The sequence below is a fragment of the Panulirus ornatus genome, chromosome 51 (assembly GCF_036320965.1).
Source record: "Panulirus ornatus isolate Po-2019 chromosome 51, ASM3632096v1, whole genome shotgun sequence".
Taxonomy (NCBI): domain Eukaryota; kingdom Metazoa; phylum Arthropoda; class Malacostraca; order Decapoda; family Palinuridae; genus Panulirus; species Panulirus ornatus.
Window position 1 is genome coordinate 8,863,995 of NC_092274.1, and position 21,007 is coordinate 8,885,001.

At 51.0% G+C, this 21,007-nt stretch overlaps 1 protein-coding gene across 1 annotated transcript in view; it reads left to right on the forward strand.

The window, feature by feature from the left end:
- The window catches only part of LOC139764750 (IQ and AAA domain-containing protein 1-like), a 118,619-nt gene that overhangs the window by 57,953 nt on the left and 39,659 nt on the right, over positions 1 to 21,007 (forward strand). The window contains exons 9-12 of the mRNA XM_071691614.1: positions 3,480 to 3,628; positions 10,320 to 10,458; positions 14,588 to 14,740; positions 17,433 to 17,632. Of these exons, the coding sequence (XP_071547715.1) occupies positions 3,480 to 3,628; positions 10,320 to 10,458; positions 14,588 to 14,740; positions 17,433 to 17,632 (641 nt within the window). The remainder of the gene's footprint in view (positions 1 to 3,479; positions 3,629 to 10,319; positions 10,459 to 14,587; positions 14,741 to 17,432; positions 17,633 to 21,007) is intronic.

Genomic DNA, 21,007 nt, shown 5'->3' on the forward strand with positions numbered 1-21,007 from the left:
ATAGTACAACCTGTCCTTTCCCCCCCCTATCCTTCCCTGTTACCTAGTGGTAAGGGATAGTACTACCGTCTTCTGTGACTCAGGGTAAGGATTAGTAACCCTGTCCTTCTGTTACCAGGGTAAGGGTATTGTCAACCTAGTCTTCTGTTACCAGGGTAAGGGAGAGTTCAACCTGATCCTTCTGTTACCAGGGTAAGGGATAGTACCACCTAGTCCTTCTGTTTACCAAGGGTAAGGGATAGTACAACCTGTCCGTCTGTTACCAGGGGAAGGGATAGTACAACCTGTCCTTTCCGGTTACCAGGGTATGGGAGAGTACGACCTGTCCCTTCTGTTACCAGGGTAAGGGAGAGTACTTCCGGTCCTGCTGTTACCAGGTAAGGGATAGTACAACCTGTCCTGCTGTTACCAGGGTAAGGTATAGTACAAACCTGTCCCTTCTGTACCATGGGTAAGGATAGGACAACCTGTCCTTCTGTACCATAGGGAAGGGATAGTACAAACCCTGTCCTTCGTGATCGAGGGTAAGGGATAGTACAACCTGTCCTTCTGTACCAGGGTAAGGGTTAGTCACAACCTGTCTTTCTGTTACCAGGGTAAGGGATAGTACAACCTATCCTTCTGTTACCAGGGTAAGGGATAGTACAACCTATCCTTCTGTTACCAGGGTAAGGGATAGTACAACCTGTCCTTCTGTTACCAGGGTAAGGGATAGTACAACCTATCCTTCTGTTACCAGGGTAAGGGATAGTACACCTGTCCTTCTGTTACCAGGGTAAGGGATAGTACAACCTGTCCTTCTGTTACCAGGGTAAGGGATAGTACACCTGTCCTTTTGTTACCAGGGTAAGGGATAGTACAACCTATCCTTCTGTTACCAGGGTAAGGCATAGTACAACCTGTCCTTCTGTTACCAGGGTAAGGGATAGTACACCTATCCTTCTGTTACCAGGGTAAGGGATAGTACAACCTGTCCTTCTGTTACCAGGGTAAGGGATAGTACAACCTGTCCTTCTGTTACCAGGGTAAGGGATAGTACAACCTATCCTTCTGTTACCAGGGTAAGGGATAGTACAACCTATCCTTCTGTTACCAGGGTAAGGGATAGTACAACCTGTCCTTCTGTTACCAGGGTAAGGGATAGTACACCTGTCCTTCTGTTACCAGGGTAAGGGATAGTACAACCTATCCTTCTGTTACCAGGGTAAGGGATAGTACAACCTGTCCTTCTGTTACCAGGGTAAGGGATAGTACACCTATCCTTCTGTTACCAGGGTAAGGGATAGTACAACCTGTCCTTCTGTTACCAGGGTAAGGGATAGTACAACCTATCCTTCTGTTACCAGGGTAAGGGATAGTACAACCTGTCCTTCTGTTATCAGGGTAAGGGATAGTACATCTATCCTTCTGTTACCAGGGTAAGGGATAGTACAACCTGCCTTTCTGTTACCAGGGTAAGGGATAGTACAACCTATCCTTCTGTTACCAGGGTAAGGCATAGTACAACCTGACCTTCTGTTACCAGGGTAAGGGATAGTACAACCTGTCCTTCTGTTACCAGGGTAAGGGATAGTACACCTGTCCTTCTGTTACCAGGGTAAGGGATAGTACAACCTGCCTTTCTGTTACCAGGGTAAGGGATAGTACAACCTATCCTTCTGTTACCAGGGTAAGGGATAGTACAACCTGCCTTTCTGTTACCAGGGTAAGGGATAGTACAACCTATCCTTCTGTTACCAGGGTAAGGGATAGTACAACCTGCCTTTTTGTTACCGGGGTAAGGGATAGTACAACCTATCCTTCTGTTACCAGGGTAAGGGATAGTGCAACCTGTCCTTCTGTTACCAGGGTAAGGGATAGTACAACCTGTCCTTCTGTTACCAGGGTAAGGGATAGTACAACCTGTCCTTCTGTTACCAGGGTAAAGGATAGTACAACCTGTCCTTCTGTTACCAGGGTAAGGGATAGTACACCTGTTCTTCTGTTACCAGGGTAAGGGATAGTACAACCTGTCCTTCTGTTACCAGGGTAAGGGATAGTACAACCTGTCCTTCTGTTACCAGGGTAAGGGATAGTACAACCTGTCCTTCTGTTACTAGGGTAAGGGATAGTACAACCTGTCCTTCTGTTACCAGGGTAAGGGATAGTACAACCTGTCCTTCTGTTACCAGGGTAAGGGATAGTACAACCTATCCTTCTGTTACCAGGGTAAGGGATAGTACAACCTGCCTTTTTGTTACCAGGGTAAGGGATAGTACAACTTATCCTTCTGTTACCAGGGTAAGGGATAGTACAACCTGTCCTTCTGTTACCTGGGTAAGGGATAGTACAACATGTAATGATCTTCCCCCTACAGACGTGTGTTGGTCTTCCCCCTACAGATGTGTGCTGGTCTTCCCCCTACAGATGTGTGCTGGTCTTCCCCCTACAGACGTGTGTTGGTCTTCCCCCTACAGATGTGTGTTGGTCTTCCCCCTACAGACGTGTGTTGGTCTTCCCCCTACAGACGTGTGCTGGTCTTCCCCCTACAGACGTGTGTTGGTCTTCCCCCTACAGACGTGTGTTGGTCTTCCCCCTACAGACGTGTGTTGGTCTTCCCCCTACAGACGTGTGCTGGTCTTCCCCTACAGACGTGTGTTGGTCTTCCCCCTACAGACGTGTGTTGGTCTTCCCCCTACAGACGTGTGTTGGTCTTCCCCCTACAGACGTGTGCTGGTCTTCCCCTACAGACGTGTGTTGGTCTTCCCCCTACAGACGTGTGTTGGTCTTCCCCCTACAGACGTGTGTTGGTCTTCCCCCTACAGACGTGTGCTGGTCTTCCCCCTACAGATGTGTGCTGGTCTTCCCCCTACAGACGTGTGCTGGTCTTCCCCCTACAGACGTGTGTTGGTCTTCCCCCTACAGACGTGTGTTGGTCTTCCCCCTACAGACGTGTGTTGGTCTTCCCCCTACAGACGTGTGTTGGTCTTCCCCCTACAGACGTGTGTTGGTCTTCCCGCTACAGACGTGTGCTGGTCTTCCCCCTACAGACGTGTGTTGATCTTCCCCCTACAGATGTGTGTTGGTCTTCCCCCTACAGACGTGTGTTGGTCTTCCCCCTACAGACGTGTGTTGATCTTCCCCCTACAGACGTGTGTTGGTCTTCCCCCTACAGACGTGTGTTGGTCTTCCCCCTACAGACGTGTGTTGGTCTTCCCCCTACAGACGTGTGTTGGTCTTCCCCCTACAGACGTGTGTTGATCTTCCCCCTACAGACGTGTGTTGATCTTCCCCCTACAGACGTGTGTTGGTCTTCCCCCTACAGACGTGTGTTGGTCTTCCCCCTACAGACGTGTGTTGGTCTTCCCCCTACAGACGTGTGTTGATCTTCCCCCTACAGACGTGTGTTGGTCTTCCCCCTACAGACGTGTGTTGGTCTTCCCCCTACAGACGTGTGTTGATCTTCCCCCTACAGACGTGTGTTGATCTTCCCCCTACAGACGTGTGGTCATTACGACCGGTGGAGGAGAACCCCGAGGAGCGGCCTGAGGGAGATATGATCGAGGTGGAGGAGCGAGCCAGGGTGGAGCGTGAGATGCGTCGTCAGGTGGACTACCTCATGAGGCAGGAACTGCAGCGGCTGAAGGAGGTACAGTTGTGGTGTCTGTCTGCTGCAACAGAAGGAGGTACAGTGGTGGTGTGTGTCTGCTGCAACAGAAGGAGGTACAGTGGAGGTGTCTGTCTGCTGCAACAGAAGGAGGTACAGTGGAGGTGTCTGTCTGCTGCAACAGAAGGAGGTACAGTGGAGGTGTCTGTCTGCTGCAACAGAAGGAGGTACAGTGGTGGTGTCTGTCTGCTGCAACAGAAGGAGGTACAGTGGAGGTGTCTGTCTGCTGCAACAGAAGGAGGTACAGTGGAGGTGTCTGTCTGCTGCAACAGAAGGAGGTACAGTGGTGGTGTGTGTCTGCTGCAACAGAAGGAGGTACAGTGGTGATGTCTGTCTGCTGCAACAGAAGGAGGTACAGTGGTGGTGTCTGTCTGCTGCAACAGAAGGAGGTACAGTGGTGGTGTGTGTCTGCTGCAACAGAAGGAGGTACAGTGGTGGTGTCTGTCTGCTGCAACAGAAGGAGGTACAGTGGTGGTGTGTGTCTGCTGCAACAGAAGGAGGTACAGTGGTGGTGTGTGTCTGCTGCAACAGAAGGAGGTACAGGTGGTGTTTGTCTGCTGCAACAGAAGGAGGTACAGTGGTGGTGTGTGTCTGCTGCAACAGAAGGAGGTACAGTGGTGGTGTGTGTCTGCTGCAACAGAAGGAGGTACAGTGGTGGTGTCTGTCTGCTGCAACAGAAGGAGGTACAGTGGTGGTGTCTGTCTGCTGCAACAGAAGGAGGTACAGTGGTGGTGTCTGTCTGCTGCAACAGAAGGAGGTACAGTGGTGGTGTCTGTCTGCTGCAACAGAAGGAGGTACAGTGGTGGTGTCTGTCTGCTGCAACAGAAGGAGGTACAGTGGTGGTGTCTGTCTGCTGCAACAGAAGGAGGTACAGTGGTGGTGTCTGTCTGCTGCAACAGAAGGAGGTACAGTGGTGGTGTCTGTCTGCTGCAACAGAAGGAGGTACAGTGGTGGTGTCTGTCTGCTGCAACAGAAGGAGGTACAGTGGTGGTGTCTGTCTGCTGCAACAGAAGGAGGTACAGTGGTGGTGTCTGTCTGCTGCAACAGAAGGAGGTACAGTGGTGGTGTCTGTCTGCTGCAACAGAAGGAGGTACAGTGGTGGTGTCTGTCTGCTGCAACAGAAGGAGGTACAGTGGAGGTGTCTGTCTGCTGCAACAGAAGGAGGTACAGTGGAGGTGTCTGTCTGCTGCAACAGAAGGAGGTACAGTGGAGGTGTCTGTCTGCTGCAACAGAAGGAGGTACAGTGGAGGTGTCTGTCTGCTGCAACAGAAGGAGGTACAGTGGAGGTGTCTGTCTGCTGCAACAGAAGGAGGTACAGTGGAGGTGTCTGTCTGCTGCAACAGAAGGAGGTACAGTGGAGGTGTCTGTCTGCTGCAACAGAAGGAGGTACAGTGGAGGTGTCTGTCTGCTGCAACAGAAGGAGGTACAGTGGTGGTGTCTGTCTGCTGCAACAGAAGGAGGTACAGTGGTGGTGTCTGTCTGCTGCAACAGAAGGAGGTACAGTGGAGGTGTCTGTCTGCTGCAACAGAAGGAGGTACAGTGGAGGTGTCTGTCTGCTGCAACAGAAGGAGGTACAGTGGTGGTGTCTGTCTGCTGCAACAGAAGGAGGTACAGTGGAGGTGTCTGTCTGCTGCAACAGAAGGAGGTACAGTGGAGGTGTCTGTCTGCTGCAACAGAAGGAGGTACAGTGGAGGTGTCTGTCTGCTGCAACAGAAGGAGGTACAGTGGTGGTGTCTGTCTGCTGCAACAGAAGGAGGTACAGTGGTGGTGTCTGTCTGCTGCAACAGAAGGAGGTACAGTGGTGGTGTCTGTCTGCTGCAACAGAAGGAGGTACAGTGGAGGTGTCTGTCTGCTGCAACAGAAGGAGGTACAGTGGTGGTGTCTGTCTGCTGCAACAGAAGGAGGTACAGTGGTGGTGTCTGTCTGCTGCAACAGAAGGAGGTACAGTGGTGGTGTCTGTCTGCTGCAACAGAAGGAGGTACAGTGGAGGTGTCTGTCTGCTGCAACAGAAGGAGGTACAGTGGAGGTGTCTGTCTGCTGCAACAGAAGGAGGTACAGTGGAGGTGTCTGTCTGCTGCAACAGAAGGAGGTACAGTGGAGGTGTCTGTCTGCTGCAACAGAAGGAGGTACAGTGGTGGTGTCTGTCTGCTGCAACAGAAGGAGGTACAGTGGTGGTGTCTGTCTGCTGCAACAGAAGGAGGTACAGTGGAGGTGTCTGTCTGCTGCAACAGAAGGAGGTACAGTGGTGGTGTCTGTCTGCTGCAACAGAAGGAGGTACAGTGGTGGTGTCTGTCTGCTGCAACAGAAGGAGGTACAGTGGAGGTGTCTGTCTGCTGCAACAGAAGGAGGTACAGTGGTGGTGTCTGTCTGCTGCAACAGAAGGAGGTACAGTGGTGGTGTCTGTCTGCTGCAACAGAAGGAGGTACAGTGGTGGTGTCTGTCTGCTGCAACAGAAGGAGGTACAGTGGTGGTGTCTGTCTGCTGCAACAGAAGGAGGTACAGTGGTGGTGTCTGTCTGCTGCAACAGAAGGAGGTACAGTGGTGGTGTCTGTCTGCTGCAACAGAAGGAGGTACAGTGGTGGTGTCTGTCTGCTGCAACAGAAGGAGGTACAGTGGTGGTGTCTGTCTGCTGCAACAGAAGGAGGTACAGTGGTGGTGTCTGTCTGCTGCAACAGAAGGAGGTACAGTGGTGGTGTCTGTCTGCTGCAACAGAAGGAGGTACAGTGGTGGTGTCTGTCTGCTGCAACAGAAGGAGGTACAGTGGTGGTGTCTGTCTGCTGCAACAGAAGGAGGTACAGTGGTGGTGTCTGTCTGCTGCAACAGAAGGAGGTACAGTGGTGGTGTCTGTCTGCTGCAACAGAAGGAGGTACAGTGGTGGTGTCTGTCTGCTGCAACAGAAGGAGGTACAGTGGTGGTGTCTGTCTGCTGCAACAGAAGGAGGTACAGTGGTGGTGTCTGTCTGCTGCAACAGAAGGAGGTACAGTGGTGGTGTCTGTCTGCTGCAACAGAAGGAGGTACAGTGGTGGTGTCTGTCTGCTGCAACAGAAGGAGGTACAGTGGTGGTGTCTGTCTGCTGCAACAGAAGGAGGTACAGTGGTGGTGTCTGTCTGCTGCAACAGAAGGAGGTACAGTGGTGGTGTCTGTCTGCTGCAACAGAAGGAGGTACAGTGGTGGTGTCTGTCTGCTGCAACAGAAGGAGGTACAGTGGTGGTGTGTGTCTGCTGCAACAGAAGGAGGTACAGTGGTGGTGTGTGTCTGCTGCAACAGAAGGAGGTACAGTGGTGGTGTCTGTCTGCTGCAACAGAAGGAGGTACAGTGGTGGTGTCTGTCTGCTGCAACAGAAGGAGGTACAGTGGTGGTGTGTGTCTGCTGCAACAGAAGGAGGTACAGTGGTGGTGTGTGTCTGCTGCAACAGAAGGAGGTACAGTGGTGGTGTCTGTCTGCTGCAACAGAAGGAGGTACAGTGGTGGTGTCTGTCTGCTGCAACAGAAGGAGGTACAGTGGTGGTGTCTGTCTGCTGCAACAGAAGGAGGTACAGTGGTGGTGTCTGTCTGCTGCAACAGAAGGAGGTACAGTGGTGGTGTCTGTCTGCTGCAACAGAAGGAGGTACAGTGGTGGTGTCTGTCTGCTGCAACAGAAGGAGGTACAGTGGTGGTGTCTGTCTGCTGCAACAGAAGGAGGTACAGTGGTGGTGTCTGTCTGCTGCAACAGAAGGAGGTACAGTGGTGGTGTCTGTCTGCTGCAACAGAAGGAGGTACAGTGGTGGTGTCTGTCTGCTGCAACAGAAGGAGGTACAGTGGTGGTGTCTGTCTGCTGCAACAGAAGGAGGTACAGTGGTGGTGTCTGTCTGCTGCAACAGAAGGAGGTACAGTGGTGGTGTCTGTCTGCTGCAACAGAAGGAGGTACAGTGGTGGTGTCTGTCTGCTGCAACAGAAGGAGGTACAGTGGTGGTGTCTGTCTGCTGCAACAGAAGGAGGTACAGTGGTGGTGTCTGTCTGCTGCAACAGAAGGAGGTACAGTGGTGGTGTCTGTCTGCTGCAACAGAAGGAGGTACAGTGGTGGTGTCTGTCTGCTGCAACAGAAGGAGGTACAGTGGTGGTGTCTGTCTGCTGCAACAGAAGGAGGTACAGTGGTGGTGTCTGTCTGCTGCAACAGAAGGAGGTACAGTGGTGGTGTCTGTCTGCTGCAACAGAAGGAGGTACAGTGGTGGTGTCTGTCTGCTGCAACAGAAGGGGGTATACAGTGTGGGGCAGTATGTGAGTACCTCAGTGTGGGGCAGTATGTGAGTACCTCAGTGTGGGGCAGTATGTGAGTACCTCAGTGTGGGGCAGTATGTGAGTACCTCAGTGTGGGGCAGTATGTGAGTACCTCAGTGTGGGGCAGTATGTGAGTACCTCAGTGTGGGGCAGTATGTGAGTACCTCAGTGTGGGGCAGTATGTGAGTACCTCAGTGTGGGGCAGTATGTGAGTACCTCAGTGTGGGGCAGTGTGTGAGTACCTCAGTGTGGGGCTGTATGTGAGTACCTGAGTGTGGGGCAGTATGTGAGTACCTGAGTGTGGGGCAGTATGTGAGTACCTCAGTGTGGGGCAGTATGTGAGTACCTCAGTGTGGGGCAGTGTGTGAGTACCTCAGTGTGGGGCAGTATGTGAGTACCTCAGTGTGGGGCAGTATGTGAGTACCTCAGTGTGGGGCAGTATGTGAGTACCTCAGTGTGGGGCAGTGTGTGAGTACCTCAGTGTGGGGCAGTATGTGAGTACCTCAGTGTGGGGCAGTATGTGAGTACCTCAGTGTGGGGCAGTATGTGAGTACCTCAGTGTGGGGCAGTATGTGAGTACCTCAGTGTGGGGCAGTATGTGAGTACCTCAGTGTGGGGCAGTATGTGAGTACCTCAGTGTGGGGCAGTATGTGAGTACCTCAGTGTGGGGCAGTATGTGAGTACCTCAGTGTGGGGCAGTATGTGAGTACCTCAGTGTGGGGCAGTATGTGAGTACCTCAGTGTGGGGCAGTATGTGAGTACCTCAGTGTGGGGCAGTATGTGAGTACCTCAGTGTGGGGCAGTATGTGAGTACCTCAGTGTGGGGCAGTATGTGAGTACCTCAGTGTGGGGCAGTATGTGAGTACCTCAGTGTGGGGCAGTATGTGAGTACCTCAGTGTGGGGCAGTATGTGAGTACCTCAGTGTGGGGCAGTATGTGAGTACCTCAGTGTGGGGCAGTATGTGAGTACCTCAGTGTGGGGCAGTATGTGAGTACCTCAGTGTGGGGCAGTATGTGAGTACCTCAGTGTGGGGCAGTATGTGAGTACCTCAGTGTGGGGCAGTATGTGAGTACCTCAGTGTGGGGCAGTATGTGAGTACCCCAGTGTGGGGCAGTATGTGAGTACCTCAGTGTGGGGCAGTGTGAGTACCTCAGCGTGGGGCAGTATGTGAGTACCTCAGTGTGGGGCAGTATGTGAGTACCTGAGTGTGGGGCAGTATGTGAGTACCTCAGTGTGGGGCAGTATGTGAGTACCTCAGTGTGGGGCAGTGTGTGAGTACCTCAGTGTGGGGCAGTGTGTGAGTACCTCAGTGTGGGGCAGTATGTGAGTACCTCAGTGTGGGGCAGTATGTGAGTACCTCAGTGTGGGGTAGTATGTGAGTACCTGAGTGTGGGGCAGTGTGTGAGTACCTCAGTGTGGGGCAGTATGTGAGTACCTCAGTGTGGGGCAGTATGTGAGTACCTCAGTGTGGGGCAGTGTGTGAGTACCTGAGTGTGGGGCAGTGTGTGAGTACCTCAGTGTGGGGCAGTATGTGAGTACCTCAGTGTGGGGGAGTATGTGAGTGCCTCAGTGTGGGGCAGTATGTGAGTACCTCAGTGTGGGGCAGTATGTGAGTACCTCAGTGTGGGGCAGTATGTGAGTACCTCAGTGTGGGGCAATGTGTGAGTACCTCAGTGTGGGGCAGTATGTGAGTACCTCAGTGTGGGGCAATGTGTGAGTACCTCAGTGTGGGGCAGTATGTGAGCACCTCAGTGTGGGGCAGTGTGTGAGTACCTCAGTGTGGGGCAATGTGTGAGTACCTCAGTGTGGGGCAGTATGTGAGTACCTCAGTGTGGGGGAGTATGTGAGTACCTCAGTGTGGGGCAGTATGTGAGTACTTCAGTGTGGGGCAGTATGTGAGTACCTCAGTGTGGGGGCAGTGTGTGAGTCCTCAGTGTGGGGCAGTATGTGAGTACCTCAGTGTGGGGGCAGTGTAGGTGAGTCCTCAGTGTGGGGGCAGTATGTGAGTACCTCAGTGTGGGGCAGTATGTGAGTACCTCAGTGTGGGCAGTATGTGAGTACCTCAGTGTGGGTAGTATGTAGTACCTCAGTGGGGGGCAGTATGTGAGTACCTCAGTGTGGGGCCAGTAGGTGAGTACCTCAGTGTGGGGCAGTATGTGAGTACCCTCAGTGTGGGGCAGTATGTGAGTACCTCAGTGTGGGGCTAGTATGTGAGTACCTCAGTGTGGGGGAGTATGTGAGTACCTCAGTGTGGGGCAGTATGTGAGTACTTCAGTGTGGGGCAGTATGTGAGTACCTCAGTGTGGGGCAGTATGTGAGTACCTCAGTGTGGGGCAGTGTGTGAGTACCTCAGTGTGTGAGTACAGACGACAGAGTCCAGCTTTATGAGTAATGAGCGATGCTTGATGTTTCCCAGGATGTGGAGGGCGAGAAGCGAGGAGCCAAGAAGAAGAAGAGGGTCAAGAAGGGAGGGAAGAAGGTGCGCAAGAGGAAGGAGAAGGATCTAACTCCAGATAGAACCACAGAATCCTTGTTCGAGGAGCTGGTCCTGAATGGTGAGGGAGAGGGCACTCCTCTTTGTGGTTACAAGTCTGGAATGTAGAGGGAGCAAGGAAGGGGCTGAGGAAGGAGGAGAGGTAGAAGGCGGTGGAAGGATGAAGTGAAGGAAGCTTTGAGGTATCGGGGCTTCAATTTTCAGGAGGCAAATGGTATACATAAGATGAAATGTATAAGATTGATGTATACAGGGGGCAAGGATGTGTCAGTGGACTGAATGAGGGCATAAGAAGTGGTCCAGTAAACTGTGGACGGGTGTGTGGGGCCTGGCTGTGCTGTGCATGGTGGGGGAGCTGGATGTACCTAAGGTGGAGGTGAGCAAATGAGTCCATAGTTCCTTGGTTCCTGACGCTAACACATACAGCTCAGGAAGGGCAGTTACATGAATAATAATGATAATGATAATAATGATAATAATTTAATAATAATGATAATAATGATAATAATAATAATAATAATAATAATAATAATAATAATAATAATAATAATGATAATAATAATAATAATAATAATAATAATAATAATAATAATAATAATAATAATAATAATAATAATAATAATCAAAATCAAAATAATAATAATAATAATAATAATAATAATAATAACAATAATAATAATAATAATAATAATGATAATAATGATAATGATAAAAATGATAATAATAATAATAATAATAATAATAATAATAATAATAATAATAATAATAATAATAATAATAATAATAATAATAATAATAATAATAATAATAATAATAATAATAATAATGATAATAATAATAATGATATTAATGATAACAATAATAATAATAATAATAATAATAATAATAATAATAATAATAATAATTATGATATTATTAATGAAAATGATAATGATAATATCTTATCTATTTGTTATACTTAATCGCTGTTTCCCGGTGTCAAGTGAGGTAGCGCCAGGAAACAGACGAAGAATGGCCCATCCACTCATACACACGCACACATGCATACATATACATATACATATCAAAATATACACATATACATACATACATACAAATACAAATACATATATACACATGTACATATTCATACTTGATTACCTTCATCCATTCCTGGTGTTACCCCGCCTCACATGAAACAGCATCGCTACCCACTTGCTTCAGCGAGGTAACGCCAGGAAAACAGGCTACATTCGTTCACACTCAGTCTCTAGCTGTCATGTGTAATGCACCGAAACCACAGCTCCCTATCCACATCCAGGCCCCACAGACCTTTCCATGGTTTACCCCAGACTTTTCACACGCCCTGGTTCAATCTACTGACAGCACGTCGAACCCATTATACCACATCTTTCCAATTCACTCTATTCCTTGCACGCCTCTCACCTTCCTGTATGTTCAGGCCCCGATCGCTCAAAATCTTTTTCACTCTATCCTTCAACCTCCAATTTGGTCTCCTGTTTCTCCTTGTTCCCTCCACCTCTGACACATATATCCTCTTTGTCAATCTTTCCTCACTCATTCTCTCCATGTGACCAAACCATTTCAATACACCCTCTTCTGCTCTCTCAACCACACTTTTTACCACCACACATCTCTCTTACCCTTACGTTACTTACTCGATCAAACCACCTCACACCACATATTGTCCTCAAACATCTCATTTCCAACACATCCACCCTCCTCCATACAACCCAATCTATAGCCCATGCCTCGCAACCATATTACATTCTTGGAACCACTATTCCTTCAAACATACATATTTTTGATCTCCGAGGTAACGTTCTGTCCTTCACACATTCTTCATCGCTCCCAGAACCTTCGCCCCCTCCCCCAACCAGTGACTCATTTCCGTATCCATAGTTCCATTCGCTCCCAAGTCCTCTCTCAGATATCTAAAACACTTCACTTCCTCCAGTTTTTCTCCATTGAAACTTACCTCCAATTGACTTGACCCTCAACCCTACTGTACCTAATAACCTTGCTCTTATTCACATTTACTCTCAACTTTCTCCTTTCATGAGGGAGACGTGTGGTGATCATGAGGGAGACGTGTGGTGGTCATGAGGGAGACGTGTGGTGATCATGAAGGAGACGTGTGGTGGTCATGAGGGAGACGTGTGGTGGTCATGAGGGAGACGTGTGGTGATCATGAAGGAGACGTGTGGTGGTCATGAGGAAGACGTGTGTTGGTCATGAGGGAGACGTGTGTTGGTCATGAGGGAGACGTGTGGTGGTCATGAGGGAGACGTGTGGTGGTCATGAGGGAGACGTGTGGTGATCATGAGGGAGACGTGTGGTGGTCATGAGGGAGACGTGTGTTGGTCATGAGGGAGACGTGTGGTGGTCATGAGGGAGACGTGTGGTGGTCATGAGGGAGACGTGTGGTGATCATGAGGGAGACGTGTGGTGGTCATGAGGGAGACGTGTGTTGATCATGAGGGAGACATGTGGTGATCATGAGGGAGACGTGTGGTGATCATGAGGGAGACGTGTGGTGGTCATGAGGGAGACGTGTGTTGGTCATGAGGGAGACGTGTGGTGATCATGAGGGAGACGTGTGGTGATCATGAGGGAGACGTGTGGTGATCATGAGGGAGATGTATGGTGATCATGAGGGAGACGTGTGGTGGTCATGAGGGAGATGTGTGGTGATCATGAGGGAGACGTGTGGTGGTCATGAGGGAGACGTGTGTTGGTCATGAGGGAGACGTGTGGTGGTCATGAGGAGACGTGTGGTGGTCATGAGGGAGACGTGTGTGGTCATGAGGGAGACGTGTGGTGGTCATGAGGGAGACGTGTGGTGGTCATGAGGGAGACGTGTGGTGGTCATGAGGGAGACGTGTGGTGGTCATGAGGGAGACGTGTGGTGGTCATGAGGGAGACGTGTGGTGGTCATGAGGGAGACGTGTGGTGGTCATGAGGGAGACGTGTGGTGGTCATGAGGGAGACGTGTGGTGGTCATGAGGGAGACGTGTGGTGATCATGAGGGAGACGTGTGGTGGTCATGAGGGAGACGTGTGGTGGTCATGAGGGAGACGTGTGGTGGTCATGAGGGAGACGTGTGGTGGTCATGAGGGAGACGTGTGGTGGTCATGAGGGAGACGTGTGGTGGTCATGAGGGAGACGTGTGGTGGTCATGAGGGAGACGTGTGGTGGTCATGAGGGAGACGTGTGGTGGTCATGAGGGAGACGTGTGGTGGTCATGAGGGAGACGTGTGGTGGTCATGAGGGAGACGTGTGGTGGTCATGAGGGAGACGTGTGGTGATCATGAGGGAGACGTGTGGTGGTCATGAGGGAGACGTGTGGTGGTCATGAGGGAGACGTGTGGTGGTCATGAGGGAGACGTGTGTTGGTCATGAGGGAGACGTGTGGTGGTCATGAGGGAGACGTGTGGTGGTCATGAGGGAGACGTGTGGTGGTCATGAGGGAGACGTGTGTTGGTCATGAGGGAGACGTGTGGTGGTCATGAGGGAGACGTGTGGTGGTCATGAGGGAGACGTGTGGTGGTCATGAGGGAGACGTGTGGTGGTCATGAGGGAGACGTGTGTTGGTCATGAGGGAGACGTGTGGTGATCATGAGGGAGACGTGTGTTGGTCATGAGGGAGACGTGTGGTGATCATGAGGGAGACGTGTGTTGGTCATGAGGGAGACGTGTGGTGGTCATGAGGGAGACGTGTGGTGGTCATGAGGGAGACGTGTGGTGATCATGAGGGAGACGTGTGGTGATCATGAGGGAGACGTGTGGTGGTCATGAGGGAGACGTGTGGTGATCATGAGGGAGATGTGTGGTGATCATGAGGGAGACGTGTGGTGGTCATGAGGGAGACGTGTGTTGGTCATGAGGGAGACGTGTGGTGGTCATGAGGGAGACGTGTGTTGGTCATGAGGGAGACGTGTGGTGATCATGAGGGAGACGTGTGTTGGTCATGAGGGAGACGTGTGGTGGTCATGAGGGAGACGTGTGGTGGTCATGAGGGAGACGTGTGGTGATTATGAGGGAGACGTGTGGTGGTCATGAGGGAGACGTGTGGTGGTCATGAGGGAGACGTGTGGTGATTATGAGGGAGACGTGTGGTGGTCATGAGGGAGACGTGTGGTGGTCATGAGGGAGACGTGTGGTGGTCATGAGGGAGACGTGTGTTGCAGGGATAATACGGAAGTTGCCGGAGGTACGTCTGGCAGACGTGTTGGGTGACGTCAACCTGGTGGGGAGCCAGCTGGTGGCCAGGACCAGCTACCCACAGCCGACCATGGGTGACGTCAAGAACCTCCTCACCGAGTACGTCGTCCTCCCCATCGGTGAGTCCTGCCCTCCCTTACTCAGGTGAGTCCTGCCCTCCCTTACTCAGGTGAGTCCTGCCCTCCCTTACTCAGGTGAGTCCTGCCCTCCCTTACTCAGGTGAGTCCTGCCCTCCCTTACTCAGGTGAGACCTGCCCTCCCTTGCTCAGGTGAGTCCTGCCCTCCCTTACTCAGGTGAGTCCTGCCCTCCCTTACTCAGGTGAGTCCCGCACTCCCTTACTCAGGTGAGTCCTGCCCTCCCTTACTCAGGTGAGTCCTGCCCTCCCTTACTCAGGTGAGTCCCGCACTCCCTTACTCAGGTGAGTCCTGCCCTCCCTTACTCAGGTGAGTCCTGCACTCCCTTACTCAGGTGAGTCCTGCCCTCCCTTACTCAGGTGAGTCCTGCCCTCCCTTACTCAGGTGAGTCCCGCACTCCCTTACTCAGGTGAGTCCTGCCCTCCCTTACTCAGGTGAGTCCCGCACTCCCTTACTCAGGTGAGTCCTGCCCTCCCTTACTCAGGTGAGTCTTGCCCTCCCTTACTCAGGTGAGTCCTTCCCTCCCTTACTCAGGCGAGTCCTGCCTTCCCTTACTCAGGTGAGTCTTGCCCTCCCTTACTCAGGTGAGTCCTGCCCTCCCTTACTCAGGTGATTCCTGCCCTCCCTTACTCAGGTGAGTCCTGCCCTCCCTTACTCAGGTGAGTCCCGCCCTCCCTTACTCAGGTGAGTCCCGCCCTCCCTTACTCAGGTGAGTCCTGCCTTTCCTTACTCAGGTGAGTCCTGCCCTCCCTTACTCAGGTGAGTCCTGCCCTCCCTTACTCAGGTGAGTCCTGCCCTCCCTTACTCAGGTGAGTCCTGCCCTCCCTTACTCAGGTGAGTCCCGCCCTTCCTTACTCAGGTAAGTCCTGCCCTCTCTTACTCATGTGAGTCCTGCCCTCCCTTACTCAGGTGAGTCCCGCCCTACCTTACTCAGGTGAGTCCTGCCCTCCCTTACTCAGGTAAGTCCTGCCCTCTCTTACTCAGGTGAGTCCTGCCCTTCTTTACTCAGGTGAGTCCTGCCCTCCCTTACTCAGGTGAGTCCTGCCCTCCCTTACTCAGGTGAGTCCTGCCCTCCCTTACTCAGGTGAGTCCCGCCCTACCTTACTCAGGTTAGTCCTGCCCTTCTTTACTCAGGTGAGTCCTGCCCTCTCTTACTCAGGTGAGTCCTGCCCTCTCTTACTCAGGTGAGTCCCGCCCTACCTTACTCAGGTGAGTCCTGCCCTCCCTTACTCAGGTAAGTCCTGCCCTCTCTTACTCAGGTGAGTCCTGCCCTTCTTTACTCAGGTGAGTCCTGCCCTCCCTTACTCAGGTGAGTCCTGCCCTCCCTTACTCAGGTGAGTCCTGCCCTCCCTTACTCAGGTGAGTCCTGCCCTCCCTTACTCAGGTGAGTCCCGCCCTCCCTTACTCAGGTGAGTCCTGCCCTCCCTTACTCAGGTGAGTCCTGCCCTTCTTTACTCAGGTGAGTCCTGCCCTCTCTTACTCATGTGATTCTTGCCCTCCCTTACTCAGGTGAGTCCCGCTCTCCCTTACTCAGGTGAGTCCTGCCCTCCCTTACTCAGGTGAGTCCCGCCCTCCCTTACTCAGGTGAGTCCTGCCCTCCCTTACTCAGGTGAGTCCTGCCCTCCCTTACTCAGGTGAGTCCTGCCCTCCCTTACTCAGGTGAGTCCTGCCCTCCCTTACTCAGGTGTGAGTCCTGCCCTCCCTTACTCAGGTGAGTCCTGCCCTCCCTTACTCAGGTGTGAGTCCTGCCCTCCCTTACTCAGGTGTGAGTCTTGCCCTCCCTTACTCAGGTGTGAGTCCTGCCCTCCCTTACTCAGGTGAGTCTGTTATCTGTCCTTCCCATGTACTGCCATGTCCTCCAGCAGATAACCTGGTCATAGGCCATCAGGTCTTGTGTTATCTGTCCTTCCCATGTACTGCCATGTCCTCCAGCAGATAACCTGGTCATAGACCATCAGGTCTTGTGTTATCTGTCCTTCCCATGTACTGCCATGTCCTCCAGCAGATAACCTGGTCATAGGCCATCAGGTCTTGTGTTATCTGTCCTTCCCATGTACAGCCATGTCCTCCAGCAGATAACCTGGTCATAGACCATCAGGTCTTGTGTTATCTGTCCTTCCCATGTACTGCCATGTCCTCCAGCAGATAACCTGGTCATAGACCATCAGGTCTTGTGTTATCTGTCCTTCCCATGTACAGCCATGTCCTCCAGCAGATAACCTGGTCATAGACCATCAGGTCTTGTGTTATCTGTCCTCCCCATGTACTGTCATGTCCTCCAGCAGATAACCTGGTCATAGACCATCAGGTCTTGTGTTATCTGTCCTTCCCATGTACTGCCATGTCCTCCAGCAGATAACCTGGTCATAGACCATCAGGTCTTGTGTTATCTGTCCTTCCCATGTACTGCCATGTCCTCCAGCAGATAACCTGGTCATAGACCATCAGGTCTTGTGTTATCTGTCCTTCCCATGTACTGCCATGTCCTCCAGCAGATAACCTGGTCATAGACCATCAGGTCTTGTGTTATCTGTCCTTCCCATGTACTGCCATGTCCTCCAGCAGATAACCTGGTCATAGACCATCAGGTCTTGTGTTATCTGTCCTTCCCATGTACTGCCATGTCCTCCAGCAGATAACCATGTAGTTATCTTGGGGTGTTTCCTCCTGCCGCAGGCGTGGACGGGGTGCGTGAGCGGACGCCCCTGGTGAAGAGCGTGCTGGTTGCGGGCCCCCGAGGGTGCGGGAAGACCCGGCTGGTGGAGGCTCTGGCCCAGGAGGCGGGGGCCACACTGATGGACCTGACAGCCACCAACATTGTGGGCCGCTATCCAGGCAGGGCCGGCCTGAACATGTTGACCCATCTTGTCATGAAGGTGAGACACACACACACACACACACACACACACACACACACACACACACGGGCCTCCGTGGTGTACTGGTCATCATTGCTGACCATGAGTCACCATGAGCCAGCTCGGGGTCGGACCCTATATGCGTTTGAAATGTGGGCAAAAACAGTCGTCCCACTCCCGACCCAGATGTTCATCCTCGCCTCGAGGCTGGTCAGTACATGGGTACCTGGCTAAGGCTGGTGTGTGTGTGTGTGTGTGTGTGTGTGTGGCATATGGCCCTGATGGCGTCCATTCTCGTTTATTAATAGATTGTGCCTTTGAACTTGCACCTGTGCTTGCTCGTCTATTCCATTTCTGTTTGAAATCCATAACGTTTCCTTCTCCTTGGAAACATGTATTGCTGCATTCCATCCCTAAGAAGGATGATGGTTTCGATCCCTCTAACTATCGTCCTAATACTCTGACATCTCCCATTTCCAAAGTCTTTGAATCCATCCTCAACTCCCATTTCCTTAAACACCTCGAAAATCATATTCGTCTCTCTGATCACCACTGTAAGGCGAGATCCACCGGTGATATTCTTTCTCCTCTCTTTCTGATGTCTGGACATCATCTCTGAAAGATTCTGGGGAGTCATGTGTACTTGCCATTGGCATCGGGGTCTCATCTCTAAGCTTCCCTTCTTTTGACTTCCCTCCCTCACTGTGCTCCTTCATATCTAGCTTCCTCTCTGGCCGATCTATCTCTGTGGTTGTTGCTGGATCAGCCTGCCCCCCTTTCCTCCATCAACAACGGTGTTCCTCAAAGTTCTGTTCTGTCCCCTACACTTTTTCTTTCTTTTTCAGCGATTTCCTCTCCACAGTTGATCCAGTGCACTCATAACGCTGACCACTTAACACTGCATTCATCCACATCCTTCAGTTCTGCTCCTTCTTCTTTCACTTGATCTGCATCTTGTTTTGACACAGCTTCCTCAATAAACTCAGACTTAGACATTATATCTCAGTGGGGTAGACAAAATCAATTTAAATCTAATGCCTCCAAGACCCAGTTTCTACCCTATATCTATCGCAAACTCACAACTCTCGTCTCTCCATTTGACGGTTCTGTAATTCCACCATTTGACTCAATGAACATACTTGGCATTACTGTAACATCCACTCTATCTTGGAAACCCCACATTACAGGAATTGCTAAGTCTGCCTCTAAGAAAGTGGGTGTCCTGTTTAGATGTCGAAACTTCTCTTCTGAACAATTGCTTCCTTACACAAGGGACTGAGTCGTCCTTGTATGATGTACTGCTTTCACATATGGGGTGGTTCTAGCACTGCATCCTTATAACTTCCAAACTTGACCCCCTCGCCCCTACGCCTCTTCTATATGTATTACTTTAGTTTTTGCAGCTGAGAGTTGTCTGCTTGTGTGCCCCCCACACCACTAGCTAGACCACGCAGTACTCGGCAAGCTGTTACGTCACATGATTACTGTGTGGCCATCAGCAACTCAAGGGTGGGCCGCTTTGATACCTGTTTCTTTCCCTACAAGTCGATGCTTTGGAATTCGCTACCTTCTCATGACTTTCCCAATTAACTATGACCTGACACATTTCAAAAGACAGGTTTTTCACTTTCTCAAAAATTCGTAAATACTTTCTCTTGTCTTTTCTTTTTCCGTTGTATAATTCTCTCTATATTTCAATTAAGGCCCGGCTTTGATGTGGACTTTTGTTCGTAACTGAAGCCTTCAACATATAAAAACCATGGTTGTTTGATCTGTTTATGAAGAGGGGTTATGAGGGAGGTAAATGTGAGAGTCTTGGAGAGAGAGGCGATTATGCAGTCTGTAGAGGGTGAGGGGCCTGGGAAGTGAGTCAGTTGCTATCTGCTGATGATACAGCACTAATGGCATATCGGAGTGAGAAACTATGGAAGTTGGTGACTGAGTATGGAAGAGAGTAAAGAGGGAGGAAGTTTGAGAGTAAATGTGAATAATTATTAGGTTTAGCAAGGTTGAAGGATAGGTTAGTTGGGATGTGAGTTTGAATGGAGAAAAATTGGAGGAAGTGAAATGTAGATATCTGGGAGTGGACTTAGCAGCGGATGGAACCATGGAAGCGAAAGTGAGTCATAGGGTGGGGGAGGGGGCGAAGGTTCTGGGAGTACTGAAGCACTGAGGAATGTGTGGGGAGAGAGGTCGTTATTAGGGAAAGCGAACACGATGTTGAATGGATGCGAACTGTGCGGAGGAGGGTGGATGTGTTGGAAATGAGATGTTTGAGGACAATATGTGGTGTGAGGTGGTTTGATCGAGTAAGTAATGTAAGGGTAAGAGAGATGTGTGGAAATGAAATGAGTGTGGTTGAGAGAGCAAAAGAGGGTGTTTTGAAATGGTTTGGTCACATGGAGAGAATGAGTGAGGAAAGATTGACCAAGAGGATATATGTGTTAGAGGTGGAGGGGACGAGGAGAAAGAGGAAACAAAACCAAAGATGGAAGTATGGAAGTGAAAAATGTTTTGAGTGGTCTAGGTCTGAAGTTACAGGAGGGCGAAAGGCTTGTAAGGGATATAGTGAATTGGAACGATGTGGTATACCGAGGTCGACGTGCTGTCACTGGATTGAACCAGGCCATGTGAAGCGTCTTGGGTAAACCATGGAAAGTTGTGTGGGGCCTGGATGTGGAAAGGGAGCTGTGGTTACGGTGCATTACACATGACAGCTAGAGACTGAGTGTGAATGGAGGAATGAACTCCTATGTTGTCGTGGAGGATGGTCAGTGGTTGTGAGGGTCACATGTGTGTTGTGTTGGAGGATGGTCAGTGGTTGTGAGGGTCACATGTGTGTTGTGTTGGAGGATGGTCAGTGGTTGTGAGGGTCACATGTGTGTTGTGTTGGAGGATGGTCAGTGGTTGTGAGGGTCACATGGGTGTTGTGTTGGAGGATGGTCAGTGGTTGTGAGGGTCACATGTGTGTTGTGTTGCAGGATGGTCAGTGGTTGTGAGGGTCACATGTGTGTTGTGTTGCAGGATGGTCAGTGGTTGTGAGGGTCACATGTGTGTTGTGTTGGAGGATGGTCAGTGGTTGTGAGGGTCACATGTGTGTTGTGTTGGAGGATGGTCAGTGGTTGTGAGGGTCACATGTGTGTTGTGTTGGAGGATGGTCAGTGGTTGTGAGGGTCACATGTGTGTTGTGTTGCAGGATGGTCAGTGGTTGTGAGGGTCACATGTGTGTTGTGTTGCAGGATGGTCAGTGGTTGTGAGGGTCACATGTGTGTTGTGTTGGAGGATGGTCAGTGGTTGTGAGGGTCACATGTGTGTTGTGTTGCAGGATGGTCAGTGGTTGTGAGGGTCACATGTGTGTTGTGTTGCAGGATGGTCAGTGGTTGTGAGGGTCAC